The sequence below is a fragment of the Chiloscyllium punctatum genome, chromosome 42 (assembly GCF_047496795.1).
Source record: "Chiloscyllium punctatum isolate Juve2018m chromosome 42, sChiPun1.3, whole genome shotgun sequence".
Lineage (NCBI taxonomy): Eukaryota > Metazoa > Chordata > Chondrichthyes > Orectolobiformes > Hemiscylliidae > Chiloscyllium > Chiloscyllium punctatum.
Window position 1 is genome coordinate 488,878 of NC_092780.1, and position 26,706 is coordinate 515,583.

At 42.2% G+C, this 26,706-nt stretch overlaps 1 protein-coding gene across 2 annotated transcripts in view; it reads left to right on the forward strand.

Annotated features, from left to right (window-relative positions):
• The window catches only part of tubg1 (tubulin, gamma 1), a 78,088-nt gene that overhangs the window by 31,636 nt on the left and 19,746 nt on the right, over nucleotides 1-26,706 (forward strand). For both annotated transcript variants that reach the window (XM_072561149.1, XM_072561150.1), the window contains exons 5-8: nucleotides 9,654-9,733; nucleotides 14,134-14,260; nucleotides 14,407-14,493; nucleotides 24,516-24,665. In XM_072561149.1, the coding sequence (XP_072417250.1) occupies nucleotides 9,654-9,733; nucleotides 14,134-14,260; nucleotides 14,407-14,493; nucleotides 24,516-24,665 (444 nt within the window). The remainder of the gene's footprint in view (nucleotides 1-9,653; nucleotides 9,734-14,133; nucleotides 14,261-14,406; nucleotides 14,494-24,515; nucleotides 24,666-26,706) is intronic.

Here is a 26,706-nt window from a genome sequence, read left to right on the forward strand (position 1 = left end):
AATATGAACTATTGTAAAGATTTGGCTTGAGGATTATATAAAGTCAAACAGTACAGAAACAGACCCTTAAGCCCAACCAGTCCTTGCCAACCATAATCCCAAACCAAACTAGTCCCACTTGCCTGCACTTAGTCTACATCCCTCCAAGCATTTCTTATTCATGGACTTATCTAGATTTCTTTTAAACGTTGTAACTGTACTTGTATCCAACACTTTCTCTGGAATTTCATTCCACACACAAACCACTCTGTGTCTTTTTTTAAATCTTTCTCCTCTCACACATTAAAAATGTGCTCCCTGGTCTTGAAATCCCCCACCCTAGGCAAAAGACACCTTATCAACACCTCTCATGGTCTTCTAAACCTCTGCAAAGTCACCCCACAACCTTCTATGCTCCAGTGAATCAAAATAAAAATCTTATACTACTGAACTGTAATAACTGTAAGAACTCTAGAATTAAGATATGTGTAGACGTTTCCAAACCTTCCGTTAACACAACTCCATTTTAAAAGGAAATCATGTGTTTATGTTTAGAATTAAAGTAAAAAATCTTATTCTACTGAAATATAACAACTGTAAGAGACTTAGAAATAATCTTAGGAGCAGTTGCAAGATCCACACTACTCTCAGTTTTCCATTTTAGAATACATGCAATATCTACAGTCAAGAACAATTCTTAGTTTAACTAAAACCCATTGACATTAGTGCTATATTACCTCTGAGTCAAGTTTCTGGGTTCAAAGTTGAATCCCCAAAATTCAAACACAAGCTAGGGTAATCTCCATTATAGTCACAGAGTCATACAGCATGGAAGCAGACCCTTCAGTCCAACTGTCACTCTCCCCGGCCCCCACAACCCTGGGGTGAGCATCACTTCCGCAAATGATGTCAACCTCCACCACACCCACTCCAGTTGTAGTCCCAGCTCCAGCCCTATACCAGGTCCTAGCACCCAGCCTTGCCGAGTTTTTACTATCCCTCCAAACCTCCCCCTTCACTGAGGATGAACGATCAGTCCTCAGCAAAGGCCTTCCCTTCATCCCCCTCTGTTCACGTATCAACAAATTCAATACATGTTGTGACGTTGAACACTTCTTCCGCTGCCTCCACCTCTGAGCTCACTTTTTCAATCAAGACTCCCACCCACCTTCTGAGGACCCCTTTGCCCACCTCCAACACACCCCATCCATCTGGACACCCCGTGCCAGTCTGTTACCCGTCCTCAACCTCTTTATTTCCAACTGCTGCCTAGACATTAACTGCCTCAACCTGTCCACCCCCCCCACCCCAAATCCTACCTCTTTCTCTCACAACACACAGCCCTCCACTCCCTCTGTTCCAACCCCAACCTCACCATCAAACCAGTAAACAAGGGGGGGGGTATCGAGGTAGTTTGGCGCACTGACCTCTACACCACTGAAGCCAGGCGCCAACTCAAAGACACCTCCTCCTACTGCCCCCCTCAACCACGGCCTCACCTCCCAAACCATCATCTCCCAGACTGTACACAACCTCATCACCTCAGGGGATCTCCCACCCACAGCTTCCAACCTAATGGTTCAGGAACCCCGCACCACCCAATTTTTCTTCCTACCCAAGATCCACAAGCCTGACCACCCGGCTGACCTATCGTCTCAGCTTGCTTCTGCCCTACCAAATTCATGTCCACGGATTGCCTTACACGGAAAGACTGAAGCGACTGGGCTTGTATACCCTTGAGTTTAGAAGACTGAGAGGGGATCTGATTGAAACGTATAGGCTTATGAAAGGATTGGACACTCTGGCAGGAGGGAACATATTTCCGTTGATGGGGGAGTGCCGAACCAGAGGACACAACTTAAAAATACGGGGTAGACCATTTAGGACAGAGATGAGGAGAAACTACTTCACACAGAGAGTGGTGGCTGTGTGGAATGCTCTGCCCCAGAGGGCAGTGGAGGCCCAGTCTCTGGATTCTTTTAAGAAAGAATTGGATAGAGCTCTTAAAGATAGTGGAGTCAAGGGGTATGGAGATAAGGCTGGAACAGGATACTAATTAGGAATGATCAGCCATGATCATATTGAATGGCGGTGCAGGCTCGAAGGGCAGAATGGCCTACTCCTGCATCTATTGTCTATTGTCTATTGTCTATTGTCTATTTCAATACTGTTCTACCCCCCACCCCGGACCAGATACTCCCCATATATGTTGAGATACCACCCTTGCCCTCCACCTCCTCCAAGACTTCTAATTCCCCGGCCCCCAACACCTCATCTTCACCATGAACATCTAGTCCTTATACACCTCCATCCGCCATGACCAAGGCCTCCAAGCTCTCCCTTTTTCCTCTCCCAATGTCCCCACCAGTACCCTTCCACTGACAATTTTATTCGTTTGGCTGAACTGGTCCTCACCCTCAACAATTTCTCCTTCAGGTCCTCCCACTTCCTCCAAACAAAAGGGGTAGCAATGGGCACTCGCAAAGGCCCCAGCTATGCCTGTCTCTTTGTCAGTTACGTGGAACAGTCTGTTTTCCGCAGTTACACCGGCACCACTCCTCACCTTTTCCTCTGCTACATTGATGTCCTTGCTATCTCAAGGACAGACTGATGGGCAGAGGGGGTGGAGTGGCCATGTTGGTAAGGGGTGATATTCAGTCCCTTGCGCGGGGGAACCTAGAATCAAGGGATGTAGAGTAAGCTTTTTTAGGTATTTAAAAAGCAAAAAAATGGTGAAGACTAAAATTGGGCCCTTGAATACAGAAACAGGGGAATATATTATGGGGAAGAAAGAAATGGCAGAAGAATTGAATTGGTACTTCAGATCTGTGTTCACTATGGAAGACATGAGCAAATTTTCTGAGGTAACAGTGGCTGAAGGACCTGAACTTAAGGGAATTTATATTTGCCAGGAATTGGTGTTGGAGAGACTGTTAGGTCTGAAGGTTGATAAGTCCCTTGATGGTCTACATCCCAGGGTACTGAAGGAGGTGGCTCGAGAAATCGTGGATGCGTTGGTGATTATTTTCCAGAGTTCGATAGATTCTGGATCAGTTCCTGCGGATTTGGAGGGTGGCTAATGTTATACCACTTTTTAAGAAAGGTGAGAGAGAGAAAGCAGGAAATTATAGATCAGTTAGTCTGACCTCAGTGGTGGGAAAAATGCTGGAGTCTATTATAAAGGATGAAATTACGACACATCTGGATAGTAGTAACAGGGTAGGTCAGAATCAGCATGGATTTATGAAGAGGAAATCATGCTTGACTAATCTTCTGGAATTTTTTGAGGATGTAACACTGAAGATGGACAAGGGAGATCCAGTGGATGTGGTGTACCTGGACTTTCAGAAAGCTTTTGATAAAGTCCCACATAGGAGGTTAGTGAGTAAAATTTGGGTGCATGGTATTGGGGGCAAAGTACTAACTTGGATTGAAAGTCGGTTGGCTGATAGGAAACAAAGAGTAGTGATAAACGGCTCCATTTCGGAATGGCAGGCAGTGACCAGTGGGGTACCGCAGGGATCAGTACTAGGACCGCAGCTTTTTATAATATGTTAATGATATAGAAGATGGTATTAACAATAACATTAGCAAATTTGCTGATGATACTAAGCTGGGTGGCAAGGTGAAATGTGAGGAGGATGTTAGGAGATTACATGATGACCTGGACAAGTTTGGTGAGTGGTCAGATGCATGGCAGATGCAGTTTAATGTGGATAAATGTATGGTTATTCACTTTGGTGGCAAGAACAGGAAGGCAGATTACTACCTGAATGGAATCAATTTAGGTAAAGGGGCAGTACAGAGAGATCTGGGTGTTCTTGTACACCACAATGAAGGTAAGCATGCAGGTACTGCAGGTAGTGAATAAGGCTAATAGCATTCTGGCCTTCATAACAAGAGGGATTGAGTATAGAAGCAAAGAGGTGCTTCTGCAGCTGTACAGGGCCCTGGTGAGACCACACCTGGAGTACTGTGTGTAGTTCTGGTCTCCAAATTTGAGGAAAGACATTCTGGCTATTGAGGGAGTGCAGCGTAGGTTCACGAGGTCAATTCCTGGAATGGTGGGATTACCTTACACTGAAAGACTGGAGCGACTGGGCTTGTATACCCTTGAGTTTAGAAGACTGAGAGGGGATCTGATTGAGACATATAAGATCATTAAAGATTTGGACACTCTGGAGGCAGGAAACATATTTCCGCTGATGGGTGAGTGCCGAACCAGAGGACACAGCTTAAAAATACGGGGTAGACCATTTAGGACAGAGATGAGGAGAAACTTCTTTACCCAGAGAGTGGTGGCTGTGTGGAATGCTGTTCCCTAGAGGGCAGTGGAGGCCCAGTCTCTGGATTCATTTAAGAAAGAGTTGGATAGAGCTCTCAAGGATAGTGGAATCAAGGGTTATGGAGATAAGGCAGGAACAGGATACTGATTAAGGATGATCAGCCAGGATCATATTGAATGGTGGTGCAGGCTCGAAGGGCAGAATGGCCTACTCCTACACCTATTGTCTATTGACTTAAGATCGGGGTGGAATGTGTAGGTGAAGTTGATGAAATGTTCAACCTGCTCCCAAGAGGAGGTTGAACAGTTCATCAACTTCACCAACACATTCCACCCCAACCTTAAATTCAGCCAAACCATCTCTGACATCTTTCTACCCTTTCTGGATCAAAAAATTCCTGATGAAGGGCTTTTGTCCAAAACGTCGATTTTCCTGCTCCTTGGATGCTGACTGACCTGCTGTGCTTTTCCAGCACCACACTCTCGACTCTTCAGTTCAACCAGTCCATGCAGAACATAATCCCAAGCTAAACTAGTCCTGCTTGCGTACCTCTGGCCCATATCCCTCCTGCTTGCATCGAAGGCTTCATTAAAATCCAAGTAAACAATATTTTTGGTAACTTCCTCAAAAAACTATCAAGTTTGTGAGACACTATTTTCCTCACACAGAACCATGCTGGTGATCCCTAATCAATTTTTCCCTCTCAAAATGTCCATAAATCCTATCTTTTATAATCATCTTCAACCAATCACCCACAACTGAAGTCAGACTCGAATGGGAGTGTTGCATTGTCAGAGATGCTTTTAGTTAAATTAGACATTACAAATGCATATGATGAAAACAATGACCAGTTGTATCACTTCCATTGGAAAAAGATAGCTGAGGGAGTGATCTAATTAATAGAAGCATTTAAAAATCATGGGAGATTTAGATATACTTATACAGAGGGACATTTTCTCTGGAAGTCGTCAATATAAAGTCGTAACCAAGACATTCAATAGGGAATGCAGAGGCAACTTTAAGCAGGGTGTGGTGCGGATGTTAAACTCACATCCACAGAGAGTGATTGAGGTGACTGGTATAGAAACATTTATGGGAAAGCTGAATAACAACATGAAGGAGATGGGAATGAAGGTTAACAATGTTGGATTTAGATGAGGAAGAATGGAAAGCGTCTTAAGTGGAACATAAATGGTTGTGCCAAATGGCCTGTTTCTGTGTCATTGCCTCCCCTACATTCAACAAAGGAGAGCTAATGGACGTGATCTACAGCTAACTTTGTTTTATATGGCACCTTATGAACTGGCACACTCGATAAACCGGCAAAAATTATATGCCTGAAATACCAAACGTTTACTGTATTATTGCTACTAAATGGGACAGACTTCAAACAGATCGAGCAACTCAAGACTGGGCATCCATGAGGTGCTGCAGACCATCAACAGCAGCAGAATTGTACTCCAGCACCATTTGTAACCTTGTGACCTGGCATATCCCCTATTTAACCATTGCTATTAAACCTGGGCTCAACCCTTTTCAATGGAGAGTACAGGAGGGCATACCATGAGCAGCATCAATCACACCTGAAGATGAAGTGTCAATCTGGTGAAGCCACCAAATATTGTAAGTGACAAGTCATAACAGAGCTAAGCAATTCCATAACCAGCGAATCAGACCTAAGGTCTGAAGTCCTGCCACATCGGGTTGTTAATGGTGGTGGATGATTCAGCAACTCACTAGAGAAGGAGGCTCCATAACTATTCTCATCCTCAATGATGGAAGAGCCCAGTACATTTGTGTTTTCATAGCAATCTTCAGTCGGAAGTGCCGAGTGGATGATCCATCTCTGCCTCTTCCAGTGGTTTCCAGCATTAAAGATACCAGTCTTCAGCCAATTCAGTTTCACTCCATGTGATATCAAGCAACGGTTAGAGACATTGGATACTGCAAAGGCTACGGGCCCTGACAATATTCCAACAATAGTACTGAAGATTTGTGCTTCAGAACTTGCTGCTTCCCTAGACAAGCTGTTCAAATACAATTACAATGCTGGCATCTACCTGACAATGTGGAAAATTGCCCAGGTTTGTCCTGTACATAACAAGCTGGACAGATTCTATCTGGCCAATTACCACCCCATCAGCCTACTCTCAATTATCAGTAAAGTAATGGAAAATGTCATCAACAGTGCTATCAAGCAGCACCTGCGCAGCAACAATCACCTCAGTGGCCCCCAGTTTGGATTTGTCAGGGCCACTCAGTTCCTGACTTCATTACAGCCTTGGTTCAAACATGGACAAAAGAGCTGAATTCCAGAGCTGAGGTGAGAATGACAGCCCTTGACATTAAGGCTGCATTCGATCAAGTGTGGCATCAAGGAGCTCGAGCAAAACTGGAATCAATGGATATTTGGGGGGACAAATTCTCTGGTGGTTAGAGTCCTAACTGACACATAGTGAGATGGTCGTGGTGTTGGTGGTCAGTCATCTCAGCTCCAGGGCATCTCATCAGGAGTTACTCAGGGTAATGTCCTAGGCCCAACCATTTTCAGCTGCTTCATCAATGACCTTCCCTCCATCATATGTCTGAATGTTGATGTTCTCCAGTGATTGCACAATGTTCAGCACCATTTGTGACTGCTCAGACACTGAAACAAACCATGTCCAAATGCAACAAGATCTGGACAATATCCAAGCTTGGTTTGACAATTGGCTAGTAATATTTGTGCCACACAAATGCCAGGCCATGACTGTCACCAATAAGAGACGATCTGACCACTGCCTTTTGACATTCAGTAGTGTTACTATCAGTGAATCCCCCACAATCAACAACGTGGGAGTTATCATTGACCAAAAACTCAACTGAACTCATCGCATAAAGACAGTTGCTATAAGAGCAAGTCAGAGGCTAGAAAGTCTGCAGTGAGTAACACACCACCTGACTCCCCATCATAGCCGATCCGCCATCTACAAGGTACAAGTCAGGAGTGTGATGGAATACTCTCCACTTGCCTGGACGAGTGCAGCTCCAACAGCATTCAAGAAACTTGACACCATCCAGATCAAAGTAGCCCACTTGATTGGCTCTGTGCCCATAAAATCCCCTCCTAAACTACCAAAGTTCAGTAGCAGTAGTTTATACTACCTACAAGATGCACTTCAGAAATTCACCAAAGATCCTCTGATAGCACTTTCCAAACCTATGACCACTTCCAGGTAGAGGGACAAGGGTAGCGGATGTATGGGAAGCCTCTGACTTGGTGATATATCGCTGTTGCTGGGTCAAAATTCTGGAGTTTCCTCCCTAATGGCATTGTGGGTCAACCCACAACAGCAGGTCAAGAAGGCAGCTCACCTCTACCTTCTCAAGTGGAACCAAGGCTTGGTAATAAATTTTGACTGACCAGCGATGCCCACATCCCACAAATGAATTTTTTAAAAACTACCACAGAGAATTCTAACAGATTTGTCATGCATGACCACTATTTTATGAAGCTGACTCAACTTTGTTTTATTATGTTCTGCCAAGTACTCCACAATTTTGTTCTTAATAATGGACTGTAAAACCCTGCCAATGAGAGAAAGCAGACTAACTGGATTATAATTTCCCATTTTTTGCCTCCCTCCTTTCTTAAACAGGGATATTACATTAGCCATTTTCCCTAAATGGGATCCTCCCTAATTCCAGTAATACCTGAAAACTTACCAATGCCTTCACAATCTCCTCAGCTCTGTCCTTTAGAACCCTGGGATGTAGTCCAGCCAGTTCGGGTGATTCATCTACCTTCAGATCTTTTACTTCCCCACAACCTTCTCCTTAGCACTGGGCACTGCATTCACCTCTGCCTCCTGATGCTCTTGAAGTTTTGATATGGTACTGGTGACTTCCACCATGAAGACTGATGCAAAGTAACTATTATCTATTCCCCATTACTACTTCTCCAGCCTAATTTTCCAGTCATCTAATATCCTTTCTTACCTTTTATATATCTTATCAAAACACTTACTCTTTTTTTATGTTATCAGCTGACTTACCCTCATAATTCATATTGTACTCCCTAATTGCTTTTTAGTTGTCCTCTGCTGATTTTCAAAAGCTTCCCAGTCCCCTGGCTTCCTACTGATCTTCATTACATTTGTATACTTGTGTTTTCCTTTTAGGCTGTTCTTGAATTCCCTCATTAACTATGGTTGCCTTGCCCTCCCCTTTTAAAATGTTTCTTGTTTCTGAGGATGAATTTCTGCTGTGCCTCCCGAATTACTCCCAGAAACTTCTGCCGTTGCTGCTGCACCATCTTACGTGGTGGGTTCCCTTTCCAATCATTCTGGCCAGCTGAACCCTCCTATCTTTTTAGTTACCTTTACTCGATTGTAATACCATTACATCTGATTCAGCTTCTTTCTCCAGCACAGCAGTGCTCTCCTCCATCAGTACCGGCACCCCTCGCACTTTTTATCATTTGCTACCTTTGCTGAATGCATTAGTTCTAGGGATAGTTAACACCCAGTCCTGCCCTTCAGGTCTCTGGTTTAGCGACAACATCTTACTTTCACGTAGTAATGTGTGCCTGTAATTCACCCGTCTTAGTTACCATGTTCGTATACATGTACAGTAACTCTCCTTTAGACCAAATTACTTTCTCCGTTGCTCTGACTCTATCTTACTATTCTTAACTTATTATTCTCTACTCGACTTAAGGGTCATAAGATCCAGGCAGATAAATGATTTCAGATCACAATCTGATAAGCAATCATCACATTGAATGACAAAGAAGGCTCGATAGGCCAAATGGCCTTCTCTTGCTCAGTTTTCTCATGTTCTTAGGCAACTTGCCACATCTCTCCCGTAACCCTCCTTAATAAAAGGTAACTCAAATGGAAGCTGAGGTATGGTAGAGTACCACATTAGACAGTTTCTTGCCTTGTAGGCCTTTCAAAAAGGTTCACACTTTCTATGTATTTTCAAGGTAGAAGATTTTTGACATTGTATTTATGCATTGTAATTGTTATAAACTAATATAATCTGAAGGGATATCTGAGAGCTAATGAAATGAAGCAACAGATGATAGATATACTGTATTAATTAACAGTAATGTGGTTTGAATGGTTGTATAAATATGGGGAACCTGTAATCATTAGGATGCAAATTTTATGGAGTGTGGTTATCTGAAAGAAAGGTCTTGCTGAAAACATGCACTTGAATTCTGTTTAAATGCGATTATCTTTTGGTATGTAACATAATACTGATTAAAATTTTCTTTATAGAGCATGTTGATTTTGAGTTTGGACTCTGCCCATGCGTTTAAATTGTATTATAATTGGTGTTAACCTTGTGTAGCCAATTTGTACAGTAGCATTTTCGACTGATTTGTTGTGTTTTTGGTTATAGGGCTTTGTTCTGTGTCATTCCATTGCTGGTGGGACAGGTTCTGGTCTGGGGTCCTACCTCCTAGAGAAGTTGAATGACAGGTGAGTGACAAGCACTTGCTGTGAATATGAAGCATTAGCTATTCATTTGACTCCATGCTATAATGGGAGAACACAATTTAGTTTGGGCATAATATAGAAGAACATGCGTAGTAGGAATGTACCATACAACCTTCACATTTACTTTCCCTATTTACCATATCCCTTGTTTCCTTTAGTTTCCAAAAATCTATTTATTTTAGTTATTATTATAGCTCTAACATCCAAAGCCTTCTGCAGAGAATTTGAAAGATTTTCAACCCTTTGAATGAAGAAATTTCCCATCTCAGTCCTAAATGGCTAGTGCCTTATTCTAAGACTGTGACTTCAATTTCTAGACTGTACAACCAGTGAAAACTGCCAGTCAATGTCAGCAGTATTAGAATCAACTACTAAGGAAGTAATAGCAGAATGTTTGCAAAATCATAGTCTAATCAAGCAGAGTTAATAAGGTTTTATGAAAGGGAAATAGTGTCTGACTAATTTGCAAAAAGATGAGATTCCCTACAGTATGGAAACAGGCCCTTTGGTCCAACCAGTCCATACCGACCCTCCGAAGAGTAACACACCCAGACCCATTTCACTCTGACTTATGCACCTAACACTATGGACAATTTAGCATGGCCAGTTTACCTAACCTGCACCTCTTTGGACTGTGGGAGGAAACCAGAGCACCTGGTAGGAAACCCACGAGGACATGGGGAGAATGTGCAAACTCCACACATAGTCACCTGAGGTGGGAATCAAATCTGGGACCTTGGTACTGTGAGGCAGCAGTGCTAACCACTGAGCCACTGTGCTGCCCCAAAGTTTTGGAAAGAATTCTGAGGGAGAGGATCTATGACTATTTGGCAAAGCATACCGTGATTAAAGGCAATCAGCATGGCTTTGTGAGGGGCAGGTCATGCCTCCCAAATCTTATTGAGCTCTTCAAGGAGGTGACGAGACCGGTCGACGAAGGTCAAAGTAGTGGACGTGGTGTATATAGACTTCAGCAAGGCATTTGATAAGGTTCCTCATTCATAAAGTCAGGAATTATGAGATACATGGAGATTTGGCTGTCTGGATTCAGAATTGGTTGGCTGACAGAAGGCAGAGAATGGTTGTAGATGGAAGGTATTCTGCCTAGAGGTCAGTGTTGAGTGGGGTCAAGCAGGACTCTGTTCTTGGGCCTCTGCTCTTCATAGTTTTTATAAATGACTTGGACGAGGAGGTTGAGGGGTGGGTTAGTAAATTTGCAGATGACACAAAGGTTGAAGGTGTCGTCGATAGTATTGAGGGCTATTGCAGGCTGCAGCGTGACGTAGACAGGATGCAGAGCTGGGCTGAGAAATGGCAGATGGAGTTCAACCTGGATAAATGCAAAGTGTTGCATTTTGGAAGGTCGAACTAGAATGCTGAACGTAGGATTAAAGACAGGATTCTTGGTAGTGTGGAGGAACAGAGGAATCTGGGTGTGCAAGTACATAGATCCCTCAAAGTTGCCACCCAAGTGGATAGGGTTGTTAAGAAAGCATATGGTGATTTGTCTTTCATTAACTTGGGGATCGGGTTTAAGAGTCGCGAGGTTTTGCTACAGCTCTACAAGTCCCTGGTGAGACCACACTTGGAGTATTGTGTCCAGTTCTGGTCGCCCTACTATAGGAAAGATACAGAGGCTTTGGAGAGGGTGCAGAGAAGGTTTTACTAGGATGCTGCCTGGACTGGAGGACCTGTCTTATGAAGAAAGATTGAAAAAGCTCGGACTTTTCTATCTGGAGAGAAGGAGGAAGAGAGGAGACCTACTCGAGGGCAAGGTAGTAAGAGGGAAAAGTAATAGGCAGAGACTTTTTCCCTAGGGCAGGATTGACTGGTACGAGGGGTCATAGTTTTAAAATATTAGGGGAAAGGTATAGAAGCAATGTCAGTTGTAGGTTCTTTACGCAGAGAGTTGTGAATGCATGGAATGCATTGCCAGCTGTGGTGGTGGAAGCAGAGTCTTTAGGGACATTTAAGCAACTGCTGGACAGACACATTGAGAGCAGTGAGTTGAGAGGTGCACAGGTTAAGTTGTTATATTTTACATTAGGATTAAACCTCAGCACAACATCGTGGGCCAAAGGGCTGTATGCTGTATTTTTCTATATTCTATTAATTTATTAGAGTTTTTCAAGGGAGTCTCAACTAGAGTGGAAAGAGGGCAGCCGTAGATGTGTTGTATTTGGACTTGCAGAAGGCATTTGACAAAGTATTTTTCAAAAGATTAAGTCATAAGATAGGAGCCCAGAGTGTTGGTGGTACTATATTGGCATGGAGAGAGAATTGGTTGATGGGCAGGAAGCAGAGAGTGGGAATAAGGGATTCTTTTTCAAGTCAGAGACCCGTGACCAGGATGGTTCCGCAGGGATAAGCGCTGGGGCTGCAGCTGTTAATAATGTATATTAATAACTTGGAGGAAGTGAATGCTATGTAGTCAATTTGCAGGCAACACAAAAATAGGTGGAAAGACAGATTGTCAGAGGGACACAAACAGTTTACAGAAAGTTATATTAATAGGTTTAAGTGGGCAAAAAGTTAACAAATGGAGAATAATGTGGGGACAATGCAAATTGTTTCTTTTGGAAGGGAGAACAGAATATTATTTACATGGAGAAGAAACTGCAGAAAGTTGCAACACAAAAGGATTTGTAGGTATTTGTGTATGAAACACAGGAAGCTAGCAGTCAAGTGCAACAGGCAATTAGAAAGGCTACTGGAATGTTAGCCCTGATTCCAAGGGGGTTGGAGTATATATGAGTAGGGAAGTCTTATTTGAAACTGTACAAGATGCTGGTGAGACCATATCTTGAGTACTGATGGCAGTTTTGGTCTCCTTATTTTAAGAAAAGATATCATTTCATAAAAGGCAGTTCAGAGAAGGATTATTCGGACTATCAATATGGAGAAATTGTCTTATAAGCAAAGGCTAACCTATCTGGGACGCTACACATTGAAGTTTAGAAGAATGAGAGGTGATCTAATTTGAAATGTATAGGTTTCTTAAGGGGTTCGACATGATTAATGCTGAAAGGGTGTCGGCCCCTCATGGGAGAGCCTAGAACAGAGGCTGTAATCTCAATGTAAAGGGGTACCAATTTAAGACTGAGATGAGGAAGAATTTCTTCTGAGGCTTGAGAGTCTTTGGAATTCCTTACCACGGAGAGCTCGAGGACAGACACCTTTATATGTATTTAAGGCTGAGGTAGATGGTTTCTTGATCAGTAAGGAAATCAAGGGTTATGGGAAAAATGCAGGAAGGTGGATGTGAAGATTGTTGGCTCAGCCATGATCCTATTAAATGGGAGAATAGGCTTGAGTGACTGAACTGCCCACTTCTGATCTTTTTTTTTTATGGTCTTATGACCTTATGGTAAAGCGTTCTCACAATTGTTTGTTTAAATGGGACCATCTTATGAGAGAGTTTAGGATTCTGCTCGGTCTCTTCGAGGATAGTTGTTTCATCCAGGAATTAATCTAATCAACCTTTGGTCCCTCCCTTACTTAGGTATGGAGACCAAAAACTATATGTAGTATTTCAAGTATATTCTCAACAACGATTTATGCTATTTGCAGCAAAACTTCCTTGCTCTTGTATTCCAACCTGCTTGGAAAGACTAACATAACATTTCCTTCTTAATTGAAATTAGGAATTCCTGTACTTTAAATGACTCCTGGGGAGCATAAAGAACGCGAATAGCAAAGAATTTTCTACTCTAGGGTGGGGGAGTTCAAAACTACGGGACATATTTTTAAGAAGAGAGAAGAAAGATTTAAAAGGCACGTGAGGGGCAATTTATTCACACAGAGGATGGTTTTTATGTGGAATGAACTGTCAGAAGAAATGGTTGGTGCAGGTATAATTACACTTAAAAGATATTTGAACAGGTACATGAATAGGAAAGGTTTAGAGAGATATGAGCCAAATGCAGGCAAGGCAACTGGGACTACTTTAAGTTGAGAAACTTGGTCGGCATGGATTATTTGGATCGAAGGATCTGTTTCCGTGATCTGTAATTCTATACAAGGACTGTTAGATAGCTGAATACCATTTCATAGTTTTTTTTAATATATCTACTTTTCCATTCTCCCTGTCAATGTGAATTGTTTCATATATTCCATCTGCCATCTCCTTGATCATTCACTTAATAGCTTATATCCCTTTAAAGCTTAATTGTGTCCTTATCATTCAATTTCTCACCTAGCTATATTATCAACAAGGTATTATCAAACTTGGGTATGATACACTTGATCCCTTCACCTAAGTCATTGGCTTAGTGATTAGCTAACAAAACCTGTATCAGGTTTGTGTTTTCCTTTTCATAAACTGACCATAACAACCTAAATATTCTAAAATGTTCAAACATATTTGTGTTAAATCCCTGCAGGTACCCAAAAAAACTGGTGCAGACTTATTCTGTGTTCCCTAATCAGGATGAGATGAGTGATGTTGTGGTGCAGCCTTATAATTCGCTGCTGACACTAAAGAGATTGACACAGAATGCAGACTGCGTGGTAAGTAACTGTAAATGGGATGGTTGAACTTGGTGCAGTACTTTCTGGATGGTTTACTGTCTTACAGTCAAGTATGGGAATGAGCTAGTACAATAGTATGCCAAATTGCACAAGTTGTTAAAGCGATGCTGTTTTGGTTTTTAAAGGTTGTTCTTGACAACACGGCGTTGAATCGGATTGCAACAGACAGGCTTCATATTCAGAACCCGTCCTTCTCTCAGATAAACCAGCTGGTAGGTAAAGGCTAATGCTCAATTGTCTTGGGTGGACTCTTCAAGCCTGACCCACCATTCCATAAGATCATGGCTGCTCTGCCCCAGATCTCAACTCTTCTTTCGTGCCAGCTCCTCATACCCCATCAATTTGTTAGTATTTCAAAAAGCTGTATATATGTCGTCTTCAAATACTTTTGTGATCTAACCTACGCAGCTCTCTGGAGTTTCTATCTGAATTAGAATCCCTACTGTGAGGAAACAGGCCCTTCGGCCCAACAAGTCCACTTCAACCCTCCGAAGAGTATCCCACCCAGACCCATTCCCCTACATTTACCCCGACTCATGCACCTAACCTACACATCCCTGAACACTATGGTAAGCTTAGCATGGCCAGTGCGCCTAACCTGCCCATCTTTGGACTGTGGGAGGAAACCGGAGCACCTGGAGGAAACCCATGCAGACACAGGGAGAATGTGCAAACCCCACACAGACTGTTGTCCAAGGCTGGACTCAAACCCGGGACCCTGGAGCTGTGATTCAGCAGTGCTAACCACTAAGGCGACTGTACTGTGCCTGTTGGTGAATTCGAGTTTTAAATGAGTGTCTCCTTATTCTATTACCATGTGAAAGTTTCTCCCACTAGTGGAAACATTTTCTCAATACCTACCTGTTAAATGACCTTACAATATTTTATGTTTCAATAAGACCGCACCTCATTCTTGTAAACTCTAATGAACAAAGGCCTAATCTGCTCAGCCATTCTTGATAAATCACCTGCATTCCAGGAATTAGTCTCCTGAATCTGTTTTGAACTACCTCCAATGCCCATATATCCTTTTTTTTAAAATATAGGGAGCAAAACTGTAAACTATACTCCCAGGTGTGGTCTCAACAAACCCCTGTACAGTTGTAATACAGGTTCCCTATTTTTAAATTCCTGACCCTGACCAATAAAGGCCAAATTTCCAGTTGCCTTCTTACTTACTTGCTGCATCTGCATGCTAGTGTTTTGTGTTTCATGTTTCATGCCCAAAACCTTTTGTGCTACACCATTTTGGAATCTTCCTTCATTTAAGTAATAATCCACCTTTTGATTCTTCTTATCGAAGTGCATGATTTCAATCTTTCCTACTATAGACTCCAAATGCCAAGATTTTGTCTACTCTCAACCTGTATACATCCCTTTGAGATTCTTTTATCTTTGTCACAACATGCCCCCCCCCCCCACCTATTTTTGTATCATCAGCAAAGTTGGATATATTACAGTCTGTCCCCTCTTCTATATCATTATTATAGGTGGTAAATAATTGAGGCCCTAGGACTGATCCTTATGGCACTCCACTTGTTACAATGTTCCAACCTGAAAAAGATTCATTAGTCCCAACTCCGTCTTTTGGATTATGTTAACCTTTTCCAACTATCCTATTATTTCTTCCTTAATAACGGGCAGTGACATTTTCCCAATTACAAGTTTTAGGGTAACTGGCATGTAATTCCTACTTTCTGTCTCCCTCCCACTTGAATAAGGACATCAAGTAAGCAGATTTTTGATCCGCAGGAACCCTCCTGCAGTCAAGTGAGTTGTAAAATATTTCGACCAATGTCTCTGCAATCTCTATAGCAACTTTCTTTTAAAAGCCTTGGATTCCGGCAGTTAAGACCTGGTGACCTGTCTAACTTCAAATAGTGTCATTGTATCCTGCAAAATAAACATAAAATAATGCAACACAAGGACATTTGTTCCATAACTGTGGTTGACAAGGCCCTCAACGTATCACCCATTCTTTCGCCCTTGCCCCTTCCCATTACTCATTATAGCATGATTGCCCCCCACCGTTCTCACTTTTCACCCCATGATCCTCCACATTCAAAGGATCATTCTTCGCCACTTCAGACAACTCCAGCAGAGAGTCACAAATACATCTTCCCCTCACTGCACCATCTGCATTTTGCAGGGATCGTTCCCTTTGATCACCACCATCATCCCTCCCCACAACACCTTCCCATGCAACTGCAGAAGGTGCGACACCTGCCCCTTCACCACCTCCGTGCTCACCATCCCAGGGCCTAAACAGTCTTTCCTGGTGAAGCAACATTTCACTTGTACCTCCTCCAACCTTGTGTTTGCTGCACCTAATGTGGCCTACTCTACATTGGAGAAACCAAACACAGACTGAGTGACTGCTTTGCAGAACACCTCCGGTTGGTGCACAAGCTTGACCCCAACCTTTCCCATAGCCACTTGTTTCAACACAGCGTCTTGCTCACAATGCTGTCTTGTCTGTCCTCGGCATGCTGCATTACTTCAGCAAATCACAGCGCTAACTAGAAGAGCAACATCCCATCTTCAAACCAGGTAGTTTACAATCTTCTGAGCTCAGTATTGAGTTCAAAATTTTCAAATTAAGAACCATTCCTTCTCTTTCTTTTAGCATTGTTTGTTACATTCTCTGTCACCCTCTCTCCCCTTCCCCTACCCCAGTAGGACTGTCTGTTGTTTCCAGTGTGGCAGTTAGACACACCATTGTCCTACCTTTCTCACATTCCAATCACATAATCTGAACTGTTAACATTCTTTCTCCCCAGCACTCCAACGTCCCACCCCTTCCCCCAACTGTTGCATAAGTGCTTCCCCCCTCCACACTTTACTTCAGCTCTGATGAAGAACCCTCTAGACTTGAAACATTAGCTTGCTTTCTCTCTTTGGATGTTGCCTGACCTGCTGTGAGCTCTAGCATTTTTTTGTTTTCAACTGGGGACATTTTGCCCATTGAATCTGAGGGAACTGTTATGAGGAATAATTCGGTTGATCTCACTTTCTTGTTTCCTAAACCCCTGCAATGCTTTTCCTCAAGTATTTATCCAGTTGTCTTTTGAGGGTAATTAGTTACTCCCTATCAGACAAGTTGTTTCCTCATCATCGTCTCTGATACTATTGTTAGTCGTGTAATCCTTCTGGTATTAGCCCTATAGACGATAGACAGTAGGTGCAGGAGTAGGCCATTCTGCCCTTCGAGCCAGCACCACCATTCATTATGACCATAGCTGATCATCCTCAATCAGTATCCTGTTCCTGCCTTAGCCCCATAACCCTTGATTCCACTATCCTTAAGAGCTCTATCCAACTCTTTCTTGAAAGTATCCAGAGACTTGGCCTCCACAACCTTCTGGGGCAGAGCATTCCATACACCCACCTCTCTCTGGGTGAAGAAGTTTCTCCTCAACTCTGTTCTAAGTGGCCTACCCCTTATTTTTAAACTGTGTCCTCTGTCCTCTGGTTTGGGACTCGCCCATCAGCGGAAACATGCTTCCTGCCTCCAGAGTGTCCAATGATCTTATATGTTTCAATCAGATCCCCTCTCAGCCTTCTAAACTCAAGGGTATACAAGCCCAGTCGCTCCAATTTTTCAGCGTAAGATAGTTCCGCCATTTTGGGAATTGACCTCGTGAACCTATGCTGCACTCCCTCAATAGCCAGAATGTCTTTCCTCAAATTTGGAGACCAAAAGTGCGCACAATATTCTAGGTGCGGTCTCACCAGGGCCCTATACAGCTGCAGAAGGACCTCTTTGCTTCTATACTCCATTCCTCTTATGAAGGCCAGCATGCTATTAGCTTTCTTCACTGCCTGCTGTACCTGCATGCTTGCTTTCTTGACTGATGTACAAGAACACTTCGATCTCGTTGTACTGCCCCTTTTACCTAACCTGACTCCATTTAGGTAATCTGCCTTCCTGATCTTGCCCCAAAGTGGATAACCACACATTTATCCACATTAAACTGCATCTGCCATGCATCCGTCCGCTCACCTTGCCTGTCTAGGTCACCCTGTATTCTCCTAATATCCTCCTCACATTTCACCCTGCCGCCCAGCTTTATGTCATCAGCAAATTTGCTAATATTACTTTTAATACCTTCATCTATATCATTAATGTACATTGTAAAAAGCTGAGGTCCCAGCACTGATCCCTGCAGCACACCACTGGTGTCATTCTGAAAGGGAGCCGTTTATCACTACTCTTTGTTTCCTGTCAGCCAACCAATTTTCAGTCCATGTCAGTATTTTGCCCCTAATACCATGTGCCCTAATTTTACTCACTAACCTCTTATGTGGGACTTTTATCAAAGGCTTTCTGAAAGTCCAGGTACACTACATCCACTGGATCTCCTTTGTCCATCTTCAGAGTTACATCCTCAAAAAATTCCAGAAGATTAGTCAAGCATGAATTTCCCCTTCATAAATCCATGCTGACTCTGACCTATCCTGTTACTGCTATCCAGATGTGCCATAATTTCGTCCTTTATAATTGACTCCAGCATTTTTCCCATCACTTGAGGTCAGACTGACTGGTCTATAATTCTCTGTTTTCTCTCTCCCTCCTTTCTTAAAAAGTGAGACAACGTAAGCCACCCTAAAATCTGCAGGAACTGATCCTGAATCTATAGAACATTGGAAAATGCGTCCATGATTTCTCGAGCCAGCTCCTTCAGTACCCTGGGATGCAGACCATCAGGTCCTGGGGACTTATCAGCCTTCAGACCTAACAGTCTCTCCAACACCATTTCCTGCCTCATATAAATTCCCTTCAGCCACTATTACATCTGGGAGATTGCTCGTGTCTTCCCCAGTGAAGACAGATCTAAAGTACCAATTCAACTCTTCTGCCATTTCTTTGTTCCCCGTAATAAATTCACCCGTTTCTGTCTTCAAGGGCCCAATTTTAGTCGTAGCCATTTTTTTTTCTTTTCACATACCTAAAAAAGCCTTTACTATCCTCCTTTATATTTTTGGCCAGTTTACCTTCATACCTTATTTTTTCTTTGCATATTTCCTTTTTTGTTATCCTCTGTTGTTCTTTAAAAGCTTCCCAGTTCTCCAATTCTCCACTCATCTTTGCTATGCTATACTTTTTCCCTTTTGTCTTTATATGGTCCTTAACTTCCCTCATCAGAAACGGCCCTCCTGCTTCCCCTTAGGATCTATCTTCCTTTTTGGAATGAACTGCTCCTGCATCTTCTGCATTATACCCAGAAATACTTGCCATTGTTGTTCCACTGCCATCCCTGCTAGGGTATTGTACCATTGAATTTGGCCAGCTCCTCCCTCATAGCTCCATAGTTCTCCTTGTTCAACTGAAATTTTGTCACTTCCGATCCTACCCTCTCCCTTTCAAACTGCAGATTAAAGCTTATTGTGGTCACTACCTCCTCATGGCTCCTTTACTTCCAGGTCCCTGATCAAATCCGGTTCATTGCACAACACCAGATCCAGAATTGCTTTCTCCCTGGTAGGCTCCAGCACTAGCTGTTCTAAGAATCCATCTCAGAGGCACTCCACAAATTCCCTTTCTTGGGGTCCAGTACCTTCCTGATTCTCCTAGTATACCTGCATGTTGAAATCCTCCACAACAACTGTAATAATATCTTTGCGACAGGCCAATTTCAGCTCCTTATTCAACTTACACACTTCATCCAGGCTACTGTTTGGGGGCCTGTAGATAACTTCCATTAGAGTCTTTCTACCCTTCGAATTTCTCAGCTCTATCCATACTGACTCTACATCCCCTGATTCTAGGTCCCCCCCGCGCTAGGGACTGAATATCGTTCCTTAACAACCGGGCTACCCCATTCCTTCTGCTAGTCAGTCTGTCCTTACAATAGCACGTATAGCATTGAATATTCATTTCCCAGGCCCTGTCCACTTGAAGCCACGTCTCAGTTATCCCCACAACATCGTAACTGCCGATTTCCAAATGAGCCTCAAGCTCATCCACCTTATTTCTAATGCTTTGTGCATTCATTTACCCTTACCGTTAAACATACCTCAGTGATCCAAGAATTTAAATTCTTTCTTCCTGCACCAGTTCCCCAGCCACACATTCAAGTCCATTACCTCCCTGTTCCTGTCCTCTCCAGCCCGAGGAACTGGAAGCAAATCGGAGATAACCACCCTGGATGTTCTGCTTTTCAGCCTTCTTCCGAGTTCCCCGAAGTCCCACCATGCCTGGCTCTTCACCTTCGCCCTTGAGGATTTCCTGCACTCTGTCTGCGATGTCCTTAATCCTGGCACAAGGAAGGCAACATCCTCAAATCCCGCCTGTTGCCGCAGAAATCCCGTTCAGTTCCTCTCACTATGGAGTCCCCTATTACCACGGCTTTGTGTGATGTCTGACTCCTCGGCTCTGCCTCCATGCCAATTTCTGATTGGCAGACCTGACCGCCTCTCAGACTGGCAGTGACGTCTGTCTCTACGGTTTCCAAGAGATTCAACCTGTTCCTGACAGGTACTTCCCCCTGGGTCTCTTGTACTTGTCTCATCTCTGCCTTCCTCATCGTCTTCTCCCTTCTACTCTCTTCTGGTATGCTCGGTGTAATAACCCCATTGAAGGTCCTGACCAGAACACACCTACGTAAAAAACACTCACCCACTTACCCAACAGCCTCTGTGCTCCGACTTCACTTCCACCCAGCTCCCATCGCTCTCTGCTGCAAAAAAAAAGCCCTTAAACATTGTAAATGGTTTCTCCTTGCTTACTCAAACTATCCAAACACTTCTTTCAAATATTTTCTAAGCCTTCTCTCAAGTGACTAATCCCAGTTTTGCTAGTCTATCCCTGTAATCTCTCAACTCTGAAACCATTCGAGTAAATTTTATAACCTAAATGAATGAGTTGAAAAGGATAAATCAGTAGTGCTGGGTAGCTATGAAGCAAAATTTGAATAAATCAGTTTATTAGTGTAGAGATACTAATCACATTGATGCTTTTCCAGCTAAGGATATCATCATGCAGAAATAAAAACAGAGTTTTAAAAATCGTGAGTATTTCAAAGAACATTATAATCTGGCCATCAACACTGTTAATAATAACTTCCACCATTGTGAGCTATTACTATTTGGGCAAAGTCAAACTTCAGAATGTTTCTAAACTTGCATTCTGGTTATATGTTTGTCCTGGATGGGGTTCCTGGGGTTTGTGGTGATGTCATTTCCTGTTCGTTTTCTGAGGGGTTGATAGATGGTATCTAGATCTATGTGTTTGGAGTGCCAGGCCTCTAGGAATTCTCTGGCATGTCTTTGCTTAGCCTGTCCCAGGATAGATGTGTTGTCCCAATCGAAATGGTGTTTTTTTAAATCCGTGTGTACGGTTACGAGGGAGAGAGGGTCGTGTCTTTTTGTGGCTAGCTGGTGTTCGTGTATCCTGGTGGCTAACTTTCTTCCTGTTTGTCCTACGTAGTGTTTGTGGCAGTCCTTGCATGGAATTTTGTCGACGACGTTGGTTTTGTCCATGGGTTGTACTGGTCTTTTAAGTTTGTTAGTTTTTGTTTGAGAGTGTTGGTGGGTTTGTGTGCTACTAGGATTCCGAGGGGTCTTAGTAGTCTGGCTGTCATTTCTGAAAGTTCTTTGATGTTATGGTAAGGTGGTTAGGGTTTCTGGCTGTGTTTGGTCTGCTTGTTGTGGTTTGTTCTTGAGGAATCTGCGGACTGTATTTTTTTGTGTATCCGTTCTTCTTGAATATGTTGTATAGGTGATTCTCCTCTGTTTTCCAAAGTTCGTCTGTGCTGCAGTGTGTGGTGGCTCATTGGAATAGTGTTCTGATTCTGCATTCTGGTCTTTCTGACCTGTTGCACAAGCCCAAATCATATGAGATATCTTGACTAGTTAGGATGAGTTCATGAGAGACAGTTGAGTAGGCCTGTGACTGAAATGTTGACTTGTGTTTAAAACGGAGATTGGAAATTTTTTTAAAAAAGAGAAATAGGCTAAATTTTTGAATGTGAAGAAATAATTAAGAGAGTAACTTTGACGTAAAAAAGAGAAGGAAGAGGTGTTTAAGAGCCAGCGTGGACTAAGTGGTAGACGATACTGTAGCCACTGAGAAAGTAAGGAAATTGCTCACAAGTAGAAAGTCATAAAAATAAAAGAATGAGCGTGGTGGTAGAAAGAAATACCTTCTATTAATCCAGTATTCTCCACAATCCATGTGTTCCAATGTGATTCACAGCTATTTATCATATATTATGAGGATATTTGGCCTATCATATATGCAAACTCTTCAACAGAGTTTACCTAATTAATTCAGTTCCACTCCTCTTTCTTCCTAACCTTTTTCCCTTCAAGAATGTATCCATTCCCCTTTGAATGTTACTATTGAACCTTTTTAGAAGAGTGTTCCAAATACTTATTATGCACAGCTTAAATAATTGGTCCTTGGTGTTGCCTGTTGTTCTTTTCCTTGAACCTTTATCCTCAGATTATTGACCTCTTTGCCACTAAAAGCAATTTTTCCTTATTTTCTTGAACTGTAAATCAAATTTGTGTAGTTTAGTCATGGTTGGAGTCCTTCGTGCTTTTGGTGACCTCAGTAAAATCACCCCTTAATGTTTACTGTTCTAATGAAAACAATCCTGTCTCATATACTGATCTTTCATCCTGCCTTAAGTTAGGATGTCACATTTTACCACTTTGCAATCCTCTGGAACTGCCCCCATATCTAAAGGAGGTCACAAGATTATGGCAAATCCCTTCTGCTATATCAATCCCATATTCCCTTCGTAACCTAAGACGTAAGCAATTCAGAACAGGTGATTTGTCTACTATAATTCATAGCCAGCCTTTCTGTTATATTCTATCTCAATTTCACCCTATCCTTTTTACCAATATCTTGTCTGATTCCTCTTCATTCGTGAATGCACAAAAATACTTAAACATTCTAGCCTTCCCCAGCGTCTCTAAGCATAAATCACCCACTTTGTCCTTAATAGGATTCATAACATTGCTTAGAACTCCCTTACTTTTTTGATGCACATAGAAGACCTTTATTTATATTGACTTGCATTCTATTCTCACTTTGCCAATCCCATTTTCCTCTTCACCTACCATTGATGACTTATTGTATTTGACCTACTTCTCAACTTGAAGAATTCAACTGATATGCACAATTTATCCTCCTTTTTTTGTTTCATTATGATCTCCTTCATCCAAAGAGACTTGCTTTTTGTACTCAATTTTTTTTGTCCTTTTTGGTATGTATCTAGCCTATACCTGAAGCATGTCTTCTTTAAAGATCACCTACTGTTCCATTTTAGCTTTTCCTGTCAGACTTTGTTTCCATTTTATCCTGACTAGATTTTTTCTTGTATTGAAGTTAGCCCTTTTTTTCAGTTTAGATATTCTACTTTAAATTGTTCTTTGCTCTTCTGCATTCTAAGACCAAACCTTATGATGATCATTCTTAACTGCGTGTTCCCTAACAGTCACTTGATCCACACAGCCCATTTGGGTTCCACAGCACCAGATTTGACAAAACCTCCTTTCTGATTGACCAAGATCATAATGAACAAGGAAATCCTTCAGAAAATATTTCAGACATTCCTTGTCCTCTATATCCTTGACTGTAGCAGTATCTCAATCAATGTATGGATAACTAAAGTTTCCACATAGAATTAGTATGTAGTTTTTGCACATTACTCTGATCCTTTGCAGATTTGTTTTTCTCTCTGTTTGAATGCCTTTAGAATATACACTAGAAATGTGATCAAAATTTTAGTCCATTTGGTTTGAGGTGAGATGCTATGTTCTTGTTCCTTCTGAAAGACAATCCGCCCTTTCTAACAGTAAATAGCTTTCACGAATTAGCCCTACCATATCAAACTTAACTGCCTCCTCGTAGAGTCTGTTTTATCATGGCATGTACTTGAAGGCATGTACTGTGTTTCTAGGTGGCCAAGTGTTATCATGAAAAGACGAGTAGTGCAATTAACAGAATAGGCAAAGCAGAGAATAAGTAGAGGAAGAGTATTATGTAAATGTTTTCGGAGCAGTCATGATGATCTCTCTGGTCCTTCATAATGAGAAATGGGAGTTGCTGATTCCTATCTTCAACACAATCATTGCTGTTAATTCTGATGTCTTTTTAAGGTACATGTAGGAGGTATGCTTGGATTAATGTGATGTACTGCGATGCACTCTTTAGTTTCAAGTATCACTATATCGCTGCAGTGTGACCTTACAACATTGCTACGTGATTTTTTTTAAATAGGTCTCCACCATCATGTCTGCAAGTACCACTACATTGAGGTACCCTGGATACATGAACAATGATCTGATCGGGCTAATTGCCTCTCTCATTCCCACTCCAAGACTGCACTTTCTTATGACCGGCTACACTCCACTTACTACTGATCAGTCGGTATGTGCTCATTGATAATATTTATTTGTTGAGGTTAGACTTGCATTTAAATAATTGTTATTCATTTTTGTTCATACCTGGGCATAAGCATCACTAATATTTAATTGATGATTAGCTCCATTTGACAGTGAATTATGGTTAAAAAGTCAGTATACTCAAATTCTTATAACAGATACTAGATGTCAAGTGCACATTATATGCAGTTCTCTTCAATAAAATAAATCAAATATTGTTGTCTTTACAAGCTATGACACTTGTTAATTTTCATTTTTCTGTATTGTTAGTTGTGGAGTGGATTGGAAAAAAGGACTGTTTTAAAAAGTAAGGATTGTGGAAAAGGCCTAACAGGCAAGGCAGTTGAACTCGGCATGGTTCGGAACATAGGACTGGGATATCATAACAATTACAGAAACATTTCTGGGTCAGAAATGGATAGGACTAGCAGCTTAATGTTCCAGGATACAAATGCTACAGGAAGGACAGAAAGGGAGGCAAGAGAGATGGGGCAGTGGTGTTTTTGATAAGGGATAGCCTTACAGCTGTGCTGAGGGAGGATATTCCTGGAAATACATCCAGGGAAGTTATTTGGGTGGAACTGAGAAATAAGAAAAGGATGATCACCTTATTAGGATTGTATTATAGACCCCTTTAATAGTCAGAGGGAAATTGAGAAACAAACTTGTAAGGAGATCTCAGCTATCTGTAAGAATAATAGGGTGGTTATGGTAAGGGATTTTAACTTTCTAAACATAGACTGGGACTGCCATAGTGTTAAAGGTTTAGATGGAGAGGAATTTGTTAAGTGTGTACAAAACAATTTTCTGATTCAGTATTGGCCCACAAGCTTCATCCCCGATGAAGGGCTTATACACAAAATATTGATGCTCCTGCTCCTCAGATGCTGCCTGACTGGCTGTGCTTTTCCTTTCAACCCAAAGGATCAGCTCTGGCAAACCTGTTGGCAGAGTCTGTTGAACTGCCTTCTCAGTTTTTCTCTCCACACATAAAACCAGTAGTTTCTCATCTGCCTGGAGCTGCAGCGGTTTATAAGTGGGAAGGATTAGAGTTTTAACAGAGAGTTATATGATGAAAGTTCTTAGTTTTTGTTTTCCCTTTACCTGTAGCCAGAATCTATTTATTTGTAATAAATTGTCATTTCCATTAAGTGCAGACACCTGGTGTGTGCTTTCTTGTTAATCTGGGTCTACAATATAGGTGAATTGGGGAATATTTTATACTTAGATAAAATCTTTAACATTGTGACCAAATCTGGAAATAGTGGAACTTAATTTCCAGCTTGCTACCCTAGTGAAATGTAACACTGACTTTAGGAAGCATATTGCTATCGCAGCAGCTTTGCTACTGTGTAGATTAGATTCCCTACAGTATGGAAACAGGCCATTTGGCCCAACAAGTCCACACCGACCCTCCTGAGGAGTAACTCACCCAGACCCATTCCCCTACCCTATATTTACCCCTGACTACTAATACTACGAGCAATTTTAACATGGCCACTTCACCTGCCCTGCACATTCTTTGGATTGTCGGAGGAAACCAGAATACCCGGAGGAAACCCATGCAGACACTGGAAAAATGTGCAAACTCCACACACACAGTCACCCGAGGCGGGAATCAAAGCCAGGTCCCTGGCACTGTGTGGCAGCAGTGCTAGCCACTGAGCCACAGTCCCTGCTGTGATGACTGACTTTTAAATAAGCATTATTAAATTGCAGCATTATCAAAATGGTGCAGGAACAATCTCATTCTACTTCTAACTCATAAATGCCTCATTCAGTTTTGACACATCTTGAGAGTGAAAGATCATGTGATGTTCACCAAGTGCTAAGGTTGCTTCAAATGTGAGCACATTTCATCCTTTATAAAAGGGCCAGTTCCATAATAGCTCATCTAATTTTTTTGTGAGTGAACCCTATCTGATCCTATGTCAGTGGCTCTATTTAACTAGACACTGATGCACTGTTTGGGAGCAGCAGAAGTTCCAAAGGATAAAACCATTCTGCTGAATTCACCTCTTTTGTTA